Source organism: Ictidomys tridecemlineatus, chromosome 2 (assembly GCF_052094955.1).
Source record: "Ictidomys tridecemlineatus isolate mIctTri1 chromosome 2, mIctTri1.hap1, whole genome shotgun sequence".
NCBI classification, from domain to species: Eukaryota; Metazoa; Chordata; class Mammalia; order Rodentia; family Sciuridae; genus Ictidomys; species Ictidomys tridecemlineatus.
Window position 1 is genome coordinate 11,290,942 of NC_135478.1, and position 16,483 is coordinate 11,307,424.

General features: G+C 40.0%; 2 protein-coding genes across 2 annotated transcripts; both read left to right on the forward strand.

Annotated features, from left to right (window-relative positions):
- The first annotated feature begins 1,262 nt into the window (after window positions 1-1,262).
- Window positions 1,263-2,189, forward strand: LOC101971359 (olfactory receptor 7A5-like). The gene has a single exon (XM_078026031.1). It carries the CDS (start codon window positions 1,263-1,265, stop codon window positions 2,187-2,189), a length of 927 nt encoding a protein of 308 aa, XP_077882157.1.
- A 10,081-nt stretch (window positions 2,190-12,270) lies between these two features.
- LOC144368013 (putative olfactory receptor 7A2) lies at window positions 12,271-13,189 on the forward strand. Its single transcript, XM_078026041.1, has 2 exons — window positions 12,271-12,562; window positions 12,789-13,189. Exons 1-2 carry the CDS (start codon window positions 12,271-12,273, stop codon window positions 13,187-13,189), a joined length of 693 nt encoding a protein of 230 aa, XP_077882167.1.
- Window positions 13,190-16,483: the final 3,294 nt, after the last annotated feature.

Below are 16,483 nucleotides of genomic sequence, written 5' to 3' on the forward strand. Positions count from 1 at the left end.
TGTAATTATACAACTTTATTAGTGTAACTTTATATTTCCATGCATGCATGAATTGTGTAATAATTGCACAAGGGTAATTAGTTAATCACCTGAAACATTTATCATTTCTCTGTGGTGGAACATTCTGAAACCTCTATTCTATTTTAAAATATGTAATATATTATTGTTAATTATAATTCCCTACAGTGCAGTACAACACCAGAAGTCATTCCTCTTCTTCAATTGTGTGTTTGCTTGCCTTGAGAAGCTTCTGTAAATCCCTTTGTCCCCAAAACTCTGCTCAGCTTCTGGTGACCATCTTGCTCTGCTGAGGTTCTATGAAATCAGCTTTTACAGAATCTGACTATGGATGATGTCATGCAGCTGTAGTGTTCCTGTACCTGGCTTATTTCAGCTCACATAATGTCCCCCAGGTTCATCCATGTTGTCACCAATGACAGGATTCAATCTTTTATCCACAGCTGAGTATTATTCCACTATGTACTATACACATACAAATGGCCAATAGCCATTTGAAAAATGCTCAATTGCCAATTATCAGGGAAATGCTAATCAAGTTGCCATAGAATAATATCTTATTTCAGTTAGAAGGTCTATTGTAAAAAGTTCAGAGATAATAAGGGCCAATGAGTATGTAGAGGAAAAAAATCCTTATCCAGAGTTGTTTGGAATGCAAATTAAGGATGCCATTATGAAAAACAATACGGAGGTTCTATAAAAATGTAAATGCAGTTATCACATGATGCAGTAATCACAGTATTGGGAATATAGTAAGAGGAAATTAAATGCATGTAGTAGGAGATATCTGTCCTTCCATGTTTACTGATGCCTATTAACTGTAGCCAAGTTACAGGAACCATCAGAGTGCACATCAGGGGTGCTCCTTTTATATTTCTAAACGTACTATTAATGTTCCCTTTAGAGTTCTGAAATACATGACTTCCTAGTAAAACCCTGAGAGGGAATGAGGAATTCTTTATCAGAGATGGCACAGCATCCCTTAGGGGAACACAATACTTGCATGTTTTATAGAAGTTAATTAATTTCCATTCCATTGTTTTTTCTTTTTGTTTATTGTGGGGCTAATGATAGAATTCTGGGCCTTGCACATGTTAGACAAGACTCCTCCATGGAGCTACACACCCATTCTTAAAATTAATTTCTTTAGAGCAAAATATGTTTTGTCTGTCTTCAATGATGTAATATCTGTCTATGGGAAAATTTGTTTTGCTCTTTTTCTCATTTCTGGTAGACACATGCATATGGAACCAGGGAATGATAGTCAACGTTTAGAATTCCTTCTTCTGGGACTTGCAAAGGACACAGAAATGCAGCCCCTCATCTTTGGTCTTTTCCTGTCCATGTACCTGGTCACTGTGCTGGGGAACCTGCTCATCATCCTGGCTGTCATCTCAGACTCCCACCTGCACACGCCCATGTACTTCTTCCTCTCCAACCTGTCCTTTGTGGACATCTGCTTCACCTCTACCACCGTCCCCAAGATGCTGGTGAACATCCAGACACAGAGCAAGGCCATTACCTATGCAGGCTGCATCACCCAGATTCACTTTTTTGTACTCTTTTTTGGGTTGGATGACTTCCTTTTGAGTGTGATGGCCTATGACCGGTATGTGGCCATCTGTCACCCCCTGCACTACATGGTCATCATGAACCACAGGCTCTGTGGATTGCTAGTTCTGCTGTCCTGGGTTGTGAGTGTCCTACATGCATTGTTACAAAGCTTAATGTTGGTTCAGTTATCCTTCTGCTCAGACTTGGAAATCCCACACTTTTTCTGTGAACTTAACCAGTTAATTCAGCGTGCCTGCTCTGACACCTTTCTTAATGAGGTGGTGATATATATTGCTTCTTTCTTGCTGGGAGGTGGCCCCATTGCTGGCATCCTTTACTCTTACTGCAAGATCGTGTCCTCCATCCGTGCAATCTCATCAGCTCAGGGCAAGTACAAAGCCTTTTCCACCTGTGCATCTCACCTCTCAGTAGTCTCCTTATTCTATTGTACAAGCCTAGGTGTGTACCTCAGTTCTGCTGTGACCCAAAACTCACACTCCACTGCAACAGCCTCAGTGATGTACACTGTGGTCACCCCCATGCTGAACCCCTTCATCTACAGTCTGAGGAACAAGGACATCAAGCTGGCTCTGAGAAGACTCTGTGAGAAAGAATAAAGTGTCAATTTTTGGAGACTGAATAAGTGCTCCTGATGCATGGCTCAGAGCCTCCGAGTCAGAATCTGGGATTCTTTATCAGATTCTGGAAGCAGAACTTTCTTCTTCTCCTTTATTCCTGCATTTCCATTTCTTTGATTTTCACTTCTGCATACAATTCCACTGAATCATGATTTTTTTGCACATTCTGATCTCTATAAAATTCATTCCTTTTCATTTGTCATTTCTGAACTTTCTCAAAATATTACCATATATGGATGAGAAATTCTTGAAAATTCTCACTTGTCCCATGAGATATAATTTTAGAAATAAGTTAACCTCAAATGACATATGTCCTGATATTTAATTATTTAATTTGCTAAAAATAGTCATTATTTATATTCAAATGTGAAAATATTTGTCAATTAACACTGTTTTTATAATTTTATTGTGAAGGCAAATCAGAGAAAAAATATTTTTAGTACTATGGATTGAACCCAAGGGTGCTTAACCACTGAGAAATATCCAATGACATTTCTGTTTTCTGTTTGAGATAGTGACTTGCTAAGTTATTTTAGGCCTCACTAAATTTTTGAGGCTGATTTTCATCTTTGATCCTCATGATTCAGCCTCCTGAGTATCTTGAATTAGAAGCATCCACCACCATGCTTGACAGAGAATAGATCTTCAATTGTGTGTTCATGATTTATTGCCTGTATGACTTCCGGAATTTCCAATCTTCATAAGGTAGCCTTTAACATACCATGGTGTTAGCTGGCCATTAGGTCTTATTCTCTACTTTTTGGATCCTGTTTCTTTTTCAGCATGGTGTCCACAGTGCCTAACAGTCATGGACAAAACATGTCCCCAGTGGTACCTACTTCACTGTTTCCCAGGTACATATTTCTATGTGATAGACAACATTTTTGAAATGCCAGCAATATATTAATGGTTAATAGATTAATGGTTCAAAGATCCAGGCTCTAGATGAATGGTTCAAAGGTCCAGGCTCTGGGCACAGAGGGGAGTAGAGGGGGTTGTAACAGGGCAAAACTTGGGACATGTGACTGATGGGAGCTATTCTGTATTTTATTTTGAATATCATAAATAATTGTAAATGTGAGGTTCAGCATGGCATTTCCACACCTGCCCACAATGTGCACTGATCAAATCCAGCCTCCCTTATCCACCCTCTCCAACCCCTCCCCAACATCTAGTAATCTCCATCCTATGTTCAGGGTGACATTTTACTTTATTTTTTTCTAACCTCCTCTTGAGACACCATGAAGTACTTGTCTTTCAGTATCTGCCTTCTTCACTGAGCACAGTACCCTCCAGGTCCATCCCACATTGCCCCAAGTAACAGGACTTCATCCTTACATATGGCTGAGTATGTTCAAGTTGTGTATATGCCACGTTTCTTTCCTCCTCTCATCTGGTGATGGGCATGTAGGTGACTTCATAGTGTAGCTCTTGTGGATGATGCTAAAATAAACATGGCCATGAACGATTCTCTTTGCTGTGACTTCATATCCTTGTTATCAGTGTAAATACCTGGCTGTGATATTTTGCTCAGTGTTACCATGGTGGAAGCTCACGAAAGGGGCCTTGGATCTCTCTCTGTCGATTTTTACTACTGCCCTTTAATCTACAATTTTCTCCAATTAAAAGTTCAATTAAAATTATAAATAAAAAATCATGGACATATGAAGAAGCTGTTGAATTCAGACTGTGGACAAAGGGACTTGGCATGTGAGTGACTTTCTCAAGCCTTCCGGCAATGTGAATAGACTTGGAGGATATTGTTCTAAGAGAAGAAGGTAGATACTGAAGACAAGTACTTCATGGTGTCTCCAGAGGAGGTTTAAAAAAAAAAAGTAAAATGTCACCCTGAACATAGAATAGACAATAGTAGATGTTGGGGAGGGGTTGGAGAGGGTGGATTAGGGAGGCTGGATTTGAAGAGTGCACACTGTGGGCAGATGTGGAAATATCATGCTGAACCTAACAGTTTTTTTTTGTTCAGCATACCTTGTGTGGAGGTGCTAAATATATCACTATAATTTATGCTTATCAAAATAAACTGTTCACATTTTGATGTGTTTCCCTTTCCCCTTGAACCTGTGATTGCTGTTCACTTTCTCCCATGTGACTGTAAGCTGTCATTGCTGTCAGGGTGCATCCTGTGCTTAAAATTACCCTGTGTACTTTCTTCAATCAAGAGCAGGAAAATGAAGAGAACACCAACTGGTTGATAATGGGCTGTGGCTTTCTGTCAATCCTGACATAAGATGTTCAGAAGACTGAGATGAAGTTTGCTTTCTGATTGGGGTAAAAATGTTGGATATTGAAATAAAAGAAACAAGAAATGCTGGCATCTGAGGTTTCATTGTTCTCAGTCTCGGCTATGTAGATACTAGGGAGACGGTACAGATGGACGTGTGATTTAAACTGTGGTTTTTACTACTTAAGAACCTCTCCTACTGCCTCCTTTCTGCACACAAATGGGAAGCACACAGTCTTCTGAGATCTTGGCAGACTCCTGAGTTCCTCTGTACAGTCAACCTCATCAATAACAGAGCAGGGTACTTAGCTTCTATCATTCTAGGATTTTTGACAGTCAGGAACCAGTTCAAAGTCTTTTCTGCATGTGGGTCTAAACCATTGGTAATATCTTTGCATGATGCACTGGCTACACGAGTCAGCATTCTGTTACTATAATACAACAGCTGAGATAATTGATTTATACGGAGAAAACATTTATATTGAATCACAGTTTTCAAGATTCCAATCTGTTTTGGATTGGCCCCATAGCTTGGCCCTTTTGCAATGAACACATGATAGGGGGGACAGGCATGTGACAGAGGAAAGGGGCTGACCTTATGGCCTGAAAGTGGAAGAGATAGAGGAACAGATGAGGTCCTACAATCCCTTTCAAGGGCAATTCCCAAATGAACTAAGATTTCCCACTAGACATTCCTCTTAGCATTTCCTCTACCTCCCAATAGCACCAAGATGGGGACCAAACTTTAACATAGGGCCTTTGGGTGACATTTAAGCTTGAAACTGTAGCACTGGCCTTGAGGTCTTCCTCAGTTCTGCAGGCACTTTGTTGTCTAGATGACCTTGATGTGGCCTTGGTGTCACCCACATGTTGAGCCCCTTTGTCTACAGTCTGAGGAGCAGGGAGTTGGAGGGGTCAGGTGGATGGTGCCCCAGTGAAGGCCATGGCAGGACTCTCCTGAGCAGCAGTGGGCACTACATCAAGGGCCAAGAGCCTGGCCTCCTGCATCCAGCCCTTTGACGACTTCAGCTTTTACAGGTTTTAAAGCCACTCCTCCCTGGGGTCTCCCTTCAGGACCTCCCTGTCCTCAGCACTGTTCCTGAGGTTCCACATTGGATCAGCCTTTTAACATTCACCAGGAAATCTCAGTTGTGTGAATATAACAGGTCACTTTCCCAGTTATCTACAATAAGGGATTGTCTTTAATTTTAACAAACCAAATCTTATACCTTTAACACATAACCTCACAAGTGATGCTTGGGGATCCTTGTTGCCCTGGAAACTCACTTGCAGATGTCTTCTAAGGTGATGCAAATGAGACCAACTCTGAAGATTTCCTGCTTTTTTGGGATCCTCTTTCCTTCCCGTCATCCTCAACTTACTGAAGTTTTCCACTCACTCACTATAAATTCCTAGAAATTCTGAACCCTATCTCATCTGTGCCTGCAACCGTGATGTCTAGTACAGTTCCTGATAAGGAGTTTTTCCTGTGTGAATTTTAGTTGAATATAATGAAAATTAGGAGATGGTTGAAGAGAAAGAAGAAAGTGTCTGAGCCACAAATCTACACATGGGCAGGTTAACTAAGAGGCTTTGAGGCAGAAAAAAATAAAAATACAGTCTCATGGAGGTAGATCTTGATAATAACAAAATAGAGGGAAGGAAATTAGCTTCCAAAGATGTGCCTGCACTTCCCAATGTTCTTGAGGCAGTCTTCTCAGCAGTCAAATATAGTATATTTATAACTGAGGGCTCTTCAGAATTCAAAGAACGAAATCCTTTCATTCACAAGAGAATAAAAAGGACAGGATACTATGTCCCATGAAAGAAGCCAGACAGATGCAAACACTCATGTGATCCTATGTGGAGGCCAAAGGAGCCTCAATCTACATACAGAATAGTGACACTGGAGGCTGGCAAGGAGGCAGGAGGAGGAGGAGGAGGAGGGAGGCTGGATAGAGATACAGGAGCACAGGTGAATAGGAAGACCCAGTCCTGGTGTTCCACAGTGAGTGGGGGGTGGGCGGGGGCTGCAGTGCCCAGATCTTGATATGTGTTTTAGGAAGATCTGAAGTGAGGAGCGCAGACCTGGAATCATAAGGTAATGATGTGGGAAGGGAAAGTTCCCTTAAGCTATTTTGTTCAGCACCCATTGTGTGCATGGGCTAAAAACATCATGTTCACCCTATGGATATGTACAATCACTAGTCCATAAATATTAAATTAAGATTTTAAAACTCCACTCAGCATTTGCCACTTTGTTGGACCATCTGATACAATGGTCTCTGGAGGTTCCTGGTCACTCCTTCACTAGGTAGCAGGACCTTATGGTCACCAGGCAATGAGCTTGAGGTCACAGAGGGCAGGCCATGGTCCCAGACCTCATGTTAGGATGGCTCTAGAGAAGCTTTACTAAAGTATAAATTAAGCTCAGAGGAAACAAGAGCTTCAGATACAGACTCTTGCACCTGGGGTTCTCCCCAATAAAGAATCGCTCTGTCTCTGGGTGTTGCAGATTTAGGACTACAGCAAACACCAAGGCAAGGTATTCAAAGTCCCCTTGATGATTTTAATGTAATTTTTCTCTGTGTACTCATGAAATTTTGCACATTTTCATGTTCCTAAGCATTTGTATCTATTATTTTAGGTTATTGACTGAGGCACATTGACCATTATTTCTTGCATTTCAAAACTTGTAATTGTTTTGAAATTGTTTGTATATGTCTATTTTACCTTTTTGGGTATCATTTAATTTAAATTTTATTTATTTTAGGATGAATCTTATTGCCCATCTTCAAGGTTTGCAACCTGATATCATAGGGTAAATATAGGTAGGTAAATGATTATAATAATACAGCAAATATCCACAGTGTACAAGACAATTTTCCCTAGTTTTTAAAAATTTCTTATCAATTCTTTAAATGTATTTCTAAAAAATTTGTTCCAATCATTATACATGACAGCAGAATGCACTTTGACACATTATGCATAAATGGAGTATGACTTCTCATTCATCGGGTTTATATCATGTAGATAGTAACATAGGTCATATACTCATGTATGCACATAGGGTAATAATGTCTGATTTATTCTATTATCTTATCATTTATGACATGCATAATTTAAAATATTTTATTTAATAATTATTTTTAATTGTACTAATAGGGTATGGCATATTAATTCAAATCATATATACAGTGTGTAATGATCATAACAGGATAGTCAAGAATTCTATGTTTTTAAACAATTTCAGAAAGAAGTATAATTAATATGCAATAATTGCATGTAGGTATGGCTACAGTGTAATACTTTAATACTTGTGCCCACTAAGTATTGATAAAGTGAAGATAATTAGTGCTTCCATCTACTGCTAACTATATCTGCTCTGGAGACTTTGACCTCCTCTTTCCTAGTTATATAAAAAGATATAAAGCGTTACTACGAACAGATCCCCTCATGTGCTCAATTGAAGAAGGTGTTCAATAAGGTTTAACTGTTTTATATATAATTGTTATAAAATTGGAATCCTCGATCCTATGGAGAGAACCTGAGGTCACTGTATGAAGGGCAATAAGCCAGGCACAGAGAGACAAGTACGGCAGGACCTCACTCACATGTAGAAGGTACAGAAGTTGCTCTCACAGGAGCGCAGAGCAGAATGCTGGTTCCCAGAGGCTGGAAAGGGTAAGGGAGCAGGAGGGACAGAGAAGGTTGGCCCCTGGGTACTAAGTTGTAGTCAGGTAGGAGGAATTGTTTCTGCTGTTCTGTCGCACAGTACGGTCATGATAAGGTCCTGCATATTTCAAAAATGATGTAGTCCAATATCCTTTGCAATTAGCACTTCATAATTATACATAATATTGGAATTCATTTTGCCATAATCAAAAAGCACGGAATACAATTGTCTCCAACTTAACCCCAGTACCTCTCCTTCCCCTTCACTCTCCTGGCCCTATTTCATTTTCCTTTTACTCTATCAGTCTATAGTGTGTTCACCACAAAGAAATGATAAATCTTGAGGAGGTAAATATGCTCACCTTTATCTGGTCATTACCCAGTGTATACAAGTAAGGAAATATCATATAATGCCCTAAAATATGTGACATCGAAATGACACCATTAAATTAATATCAAGAAAGTTAACACCCCTCAGTGCCCTTTATTATGAAGTTAATCTAGGGAAACAAGCATAGTGTTAGAACAATGTTATAAGGAATAAATGAAGTGTGTGGAAATACTTTGTGGGTCCACAGAAAGTGGTCATGGTACCAGGTGTGAATATGACATGTGTGCCTGTGGATTTGTAATTTTCTTAAGAGTTGAGTCATCCACCCACACAAATCTGCAAGTACATATAAAATCACGTTTCATTTTGAAATTTGAGAGAACTGTAGCCTGTGCATGAAGACCCTCCCAGCAGAGATGCCACCCAGGTGAGCCTGAGGACTCAGCAGACACTGCAGGAGAGGACTGAAGAGAATGAAGGCAGGAGTTTCACCTGAGGTTCCCTGAGAGCCCAACTAGCCTGGCCTGCAGCCCAGAGATGGTGGTGTCTGTTGCTAGATTAATTAATTTATTAATGGATTTATAAGATACTAAAAGTGTCCCAGAAATCAGCAACACTGGGTCATTGTTGACCATCAACTTATGGTAACAGAAGCTCAATTAGAAGCTGGATGAGTGTGTGAAGGTTCAAATCAAATTGAATGTGAGTCTGAGTACCTTTGCAAGGAAGGGGAATGGATCAACCCAGAATGAACAGCAGAGGGATGTACACTGGTGGGAGATCCTTTTAAAAAAAATTACAATGGAGCATATTTCAGCACATTTTTAATATTTGTGAGAAAGATCCAGATTTAGGAATTTTTTTTGTAAAAGAATCTCTGTATCAGAAACTCTTAATATAGATATATCACTGAATCTTCTTCCACTCTTGGTATTATCCACATGAAAAATAAATTTACTTAATAATTGAAAAATAGTTATGCTAAAGATGTTTATATTATAATTAATTCATAACCTCAAGTAAGTGCATTGGGGGGATGTTGACTACTCTATTTCAGATTTTTAAAACACTTTGCTTTGAATTGGAGGGTACTCCTTCCCATTTATGTCTTTCTTTTTTATTTTGGCATTTTATTCTTTCAAACAGAATGTTGCCACTTGTTCCTTTTCCATGAGCACAGCACCTATGTGGAGATGTATCTGTGGGGACTTTCTGAATGTCTACAGATTTTAATATCTTCCAATAGATGAGTGTTTGTTATTGGGCTCCTGCCAGGGCTTTTCATTATAAAGGATCTGACTCAACAATGTGATATTTCTTCACTTGTGAATTCTCACTTTATTGAATATGCTGGTAAAAGTTCCTGTGCACTAATAAATCAACTTTTCTACATATATCCAAATTATTTTCATTTATCTCTTATGTATCTATACCTCTTGATTTTCCACACTTTGATACAGGTGTATTTCCAGAAGCCTCGCACACTTGGCCAGGTGTTGGAAGGTGTTCCTCTTCATCATTTCACTAAAGATCATGTCCATCGTCCACAAGTAAATTTGAGTTTATTTTTCTTTAGATAAATCACAACATTACATCTGAATTCCTGATCTTTTATTTCTAAGAGTCCGGCAACTTATTTTTACATTTTATTCCTAGCAACCTGATCTGATCACTATAAAATTTATTCGTGTATCAAAACATCACAATATACCGAATAAATCTATATCGTTATTAGGTGTCTAAAAATAACACTTATAAGAAAATTTAAAAACAAACAAACAAACAAACCCAAGATCAACCAGGAATTGATGTCACATACAAAAAAAATGGAATCAAGGAAATGGTCAGTGATAAAGGAGATTGAAAGCTCCTTATCCTGATTTGATCACCGCACAGCACACACATATAGTGGATTGTCACCTATAGACTCAGTGAACAGGCACAATGATGCTGTGTGAATGTTAAAACAGGGAGAAAGAGCCCTGATGTATCTGTTGTGAATCTAGGGAAAACTCAGTAGATCAGGTGAAAGGAACAGCAACAGGAAGACAGATCTGCTGTTTCCTATTAAAAGTTCCCCACTTTGCTGCAGGTACTTTGGATATCTCCTGTTGCCAATTGTTGATTTTTGACCTTTGGTCATTTTTTCTAATGTGTATGGACTGTCAGATGCCTTGACATGAGGAAGAGGAAGAGTGGGAGGGAGGAGGGGAAGGAGGGAAAGTACTAGGGACTGAAGGGGAGCAAAACAGATTCCCTGCATGTGAGATTGTGTCAGAATGACCCCAACAGGCCTGGGGCTGGGGCTCAGGGGCAGAGGGCTTGCCTAGCAGGTGTGAGGCACTGGGTTGTGTCCTCAGCACCACACAAAAAATAAGTAAATAGAACACAGGTATTGTGTCCACCTACAGATAAAAATACTTTAAAAATAGCCCCAACCTTATGTATCACTGCAAAGAAATAATAAAACATTTTAAAAGGAGGTTAAAAAATAGTCACTTTTTTTCTTTTAGAAAACATACTTTTATTGTTTATAAACCATAACCAGTTAAGGTCACTGGGTTTGGAATGCTGCCAGGACCAAGGCAGCCTTTTCCTCCTGGAGAAGAGACACCTGGGCTTGCAGGGTCTTGTTCCCTGGGTCCACGTCAGCTCTCTCTCTGCCCTCACCTCTTCATGTTCTGTCCACCCCTTTGCCTTCTCTCTCCTTCTCTCTCTCTCCCCATCCTTCTCTCTTTCTTTTCGTCCCTGTGTTGACTGAGCTTTTCATGCCCCTTTGTAAACACAGGTAAGAAGGGCAGCTTTCTTAAATTGGTCTGCTCATGTGTTCATAGAAAGTGTGTCGAGTGGACTCTCCAGGTGCCCTGGCCACAATCTGTAGGGAACTGATCATCTCAGCTGTGTCAATGACACTCACAGCCTTGTCAGGGTGATTGGGGCTGAGAGGCCATGCTGAAATAAGACAAGTTATTCCAGTTAGAAGGTCTATTGTAAAATGTTCAAAGATAATAAGGGCCAGTGAATATGTAGAGGGAAAAAACTCCTTATCCAGAGTTGTTTGGAATGCAAATTTATGAAGCCATTTTGAAAAACTTTATGGAAGTTCTCTAAAAATTGAAATGCAGTTATCACATGATGCAACAATCACAGTATTGGGAATATAGTCAGAGGAAATGAAATGGGTGTAGTAGGAGATATCTGTCCTTCCATGTTTACTGATGCACTGTTCACTGTACATAAGTTATAGGAACAAACAGAGTGCACATAAGGGGTGCTCCTTTTATACTTCTCAAAGGCACTATTAATTTTCCCTTTAGAATTCTGAAATACATGACTTCCTAGCAAAACTCTGAGAGTGAAAGAGGAATTCATCAACAGAGATGGCACAGCATCCTTTAGGGGGACATGACAGACACATGCACGTTCTATAGAAGTTAATTACTCGGGGCTGGGGATGTGGCTCAAGTGGTAGCGTGCTCGCCTGGCGTGCGTGCGGCCCGGGTTCGATCCTCAGCACCAAATACAAACAAAGATGTTGTGTCCGCCGATAAAATAAATATAAATAAATAAATATTTAAAAAAGAAATTAATTACTTTCCTTTCCATTGTTTTTTTCTTTTTGTTTATTGTGGGGATAATGATGGAATCCTGGGCTTACACATGTTAGACAAGCACTCCTCCACTGAGCTGCACACCCATTTCTAAAATTAATTTCATTAAAGAAAAATATGTATTGTTTCTTTTCAATGATGTGCGAAATACCTGTCTATGGGAAAATAAGTTATGCTCTTTTTCTCATTTCTGGTAGTCACATGCATTTGGTACCAGGGAATCATACTCAACGTCTAGAATTCCTTCTTCTGGGACTTGCAGAGAACCCAGAACTGCAGCCCTTCCTCTTTGATCTTTTCCTGTTTATGTACCTGGTCATTGTGCTGGGGAACCTGCTCATCATCCTGGCTGTCATCTCAGACTCTCACCTGCACACGTGCATGTACTTCTTCCTCTCCAACCTGTCCTTTGTGGACACCTGCTTCACCTCCACCACCATCCCCAAGATGCTGCTGAACATCCAGACACAGAGCAAGGCCATTTCCTATGCAGGCTGCATCACCCAGATTCACTTTTTTTGTTATCTTTGCTGAGTTAGACATTTTTCTGTTGACTGTGCTGGCCTGTTACTGGTATGTGGCCATCTTTCAACCCCTGCACTACATGGTCATCATGAATAGCCAGCTCTGTGTAATGCTAGTTCTGGTGTCCTGAGTTGGGAGTTTTTTACATGCAATTTTGCAAAGCTTAATGGTGTTGCATCTGTCTTTCTGCATAGACTTGAAAATCCCACACTTTTTCTGTGAACTTAACCAGGTGGTTCAGCGTGCCTGCTCTGACACCTTTCTTAATGAGGTGGTGATATATTTTGCTGCTCTATTGCTGGCTGGTGGCACCCTCGTTGGCCTCCTTTACTCTTACTGCAAAATTGTGTTCTCCATCCGTGCAATCTCATCAGCTCAGGACAAGCACAAAGCCTTCTCCACCTGTGCATCTCACCTCTCTGTGGTTTCCTTATTTTATGGCACAAGTCTAGGTGTTGTGACCCAAAACTTACACTCCATTGCAACTGCTTCTGTTATGTACACTGTGGTCACCCCCATGCTGAACCCCTTCATCTACAGTCTGAGAAATAAGGACATCAAGAGTGCTCTGAGAAGACTCTGTGAGAAACATTAAAGTGTCAATTCTACTAAAACTAAATAAGTGCCCATGATTGCAAGGCTCAGAGCCTCAGAGCTCAGAACTGATTTTCAGTATCAGAACCTGGAAACAGAACTTGCTCCTTCTCCTTTATTCCTGCATTTCTATTTCTTTGATTTTGAGTTCCTCATACAATTGCACTGAGACATTTTTATTGAACATTGTGATCTCTATGAAATTCAATCCTTTTCATCTGTCATTTCTGAACTTTCCCAAAATCATTCCCATGTTTGGATGATAAATACTTGAAAATTCTCATTTGTCCCATAAGATATAATTTTTGAAATAATTTAATCTCAAATGACATGTCATGCTAATAAATTGTATATTTAGCTAAAAAGAGTCCTAATTTGTATTAACATGTGAAAATAACATTCATCAACTGAGCATATTTTCATAACATTATTGTGGAAGCTACTATGAGAAAAAAATATTTTTAGTACTATGGATTGGACCCAAGGGTGCTCAACAACTGAGCCTTATTCATGGACTTTTCTGTTTTATGTTTGATGTAGTGTCTTGATAAGCATTTAGGGACTCACTAAATTGCTGAGACTGACCTTCATCCTTGATCCTCCTGCCTCATCCTCCATAATCACTGGGATTGGAACCATCCACCACCATGCCTGACAGAGAATAGATCTTCAATTGTGTGTTCATGATTTATTTCCTGTATGACTTCCAGAACTTTCAATCTTCATAAGCTAGCCTTTGATAGCATGGTGTTAGCTGATCATTATGTTTTATTCTCAATTTTTGGATCCTGTTTCTTTTTCAGCATGGTGTCCACAGTCCTAATATTGTCATGGGCAGAACAGGTTCCCAGAGTTATCTACTCCAACATTTTCCCAGGCACATATTTCTATGTGCTAGACAATACATTTTAAATGCTAACAATATATAAATGGTTGATAGATTAATGGTTTGATGGTCCAGGCTCGGGACAAGGAGGGGAGTAGATGGGGCTATAACAAGGCAAAATTGGAACATGTGACTGATGGGAGCTATTCTGTATTTTTTTATGATCATAAATTATTTTAAATGTGAGGTTCAGCATGATATTTCCACACCTGCCCAGTTTGCACTGATCAAATCCATCCTCCCTTTATCCACCCTCTCCAACCCCTTCCCAACATCTAGTAATCTCTATCCTATGTTCAGGGTGACATTTTACTTTTTTTTAACCTCCTCTTGAGACACCATGAAGTACTTGTCTTTTGGTATCTGCCTTCTTCACTTAGCACAATAACATGCAGTTCCATCCACATTGCCCCAAATAACAGGATTTCATCCTTACATGTGGCTGAGTATGTTCAAGTTGTGTATATGCCACGTTTCTTTCTTCCTCTCATCAGGTGATGGGCACTTAGGTGACATCATAGCGTAGCTATTGTGAATGATGCTACAGTGAACATGGCCATGGACAATTCTCTTTGCTGTGATTTCATTTCCTTGTTATCAGTGTAAATACCTGGATGTAATACTTTGCTCAGTGTTACCATGGTGGAAGCTCATGAAAGGGTACTTGGATCTCTTCCTGACAGTTTTCACTACTGCCCATTAATCTACAATTTTCTCCAATTAAGTTCAATTAAAAATTATAAATAAAAAAGTGAGGGACATCTGAGGAAGCTGTTTATAAACTGTTCACATTTTGATGTGTTTCCCTTTCCTCTTGAACCTGTGACCACTGTTCACTTTGTCCCATGTGACTGTAAGCTGTCATTGCTGTTAGAGTACATCCTGTGATTAAAATTACCCTGTGTACTTTCTTCAAACAAGAGCAGGTAAATGAAAGAGAACACCGACTTGTTGATAATGGGCTGTGGCTTTCTGTCAATCCAGACATAAAATGTACAGAAGACTGTGGTGAAGTTTGCTTTCTGACTAGAGTAAAAATGTTGGATATTGAAGTAAACACATTTGGGACAATAAGAGATGTTGGCATCTGACGTTTCATTGTTCTATTCTCTGCTGTGTAGAGACTCAGGGAGACGGTACAGATGGACGTGTGATTTACACTGTGGCTTTAACTACTTAGGAACCTCTCCTACTGCCTCCTCTGCACACACATGGGAACTCTACACTCTTCTATTCTTGCCAGAGTCCTGAGTTCCTCTGTTCAGGCAACCTCATCAATAACATAGCAGGGTATTTAATTTCTATCAAAGTCATATTCACATCTGAAATCAAGAACCATCATTTGGTCCCTCATTATAAAAATGTATGTTCATTATGAGCATGAAATTTCTGATATTGTCAGCAAAGTGTGATGAGTGCAGGAGGTGCTGTCTTATGGTTTTGCATTTCAAAAAACACAGCTCAGTCTTCTGTTAAAGAGGGACAGAGAAAACTTCTGGAGATGCCAAAGACTGTGTCCCCAATGTGAGTCAGTGTTTGGAGGGCACAGGATACTTCCAGGACAGGATTCTTAGTTTTAGACATGGGAAGAAAAGTGGAACACAAAGGGTGGATGTGGTGATGGGTGGTGGGACATTGGGAAGGAGAGGTCATGGATTAGTGGTAAAATGGGCAGATTAATAGCACTCCACTCTGATCTCAGGGGAATCTATCTAAACTCTTCCTTTCCTGATTGTAGACCAGAGTCCTGCAGGGAAATCAGGTGCTTAGAAGTCGTAGTAAAAGGAAGGTCATGTGCCTAATGAGCAGATAGAGAAAGCTGTAGGCTGTGATTTTTCCTGCCCTCCCTGAGTGCACACCCTGGGGCACACTTGATTCTTCAGGATCTTGAAATCTGACTTGAGGTACAAAGCTGGACCCATTTCTGTTCTCTTGTCTGGGGTCAGAGCCTTACTCTGTACCTTAACTTCCAGGGAAGAACTGAAGCCTGTGCATGAAGACCCTCCCACCAGAGATGCCACCCAGGTGAGCCTGAGGACCCAGCAGACACTGCAGGAGAGGACTGAAGAGAAGGAAGGCAGGAGCTTCCACCAGAGGATCCCTGAGAGCCCAACTAGCCTGGCCTGCAGCCCAGAGATGGTGGTGTCTGTTGCTAGCTTAATTAGTTTATTAATGGATTTATAAGGTAGTAAAAAGAAGAAGTGACCAAGAAATCAGGAACATGGGGTCACTGTTGACCATTAACTTATGGTAATGGAATCTCAATGAGAAGAGGGATGAGAGGCACAAGTGGTTCAAATAAAGTAAAATGTAAGTCTGCGTACCTTTGCAATGAAGGGGAATGGGTAAATCCAGTATTAAGTATGGAGAGATATGCACTGGAGGGAGCTCATTTAAAAAAATATATAA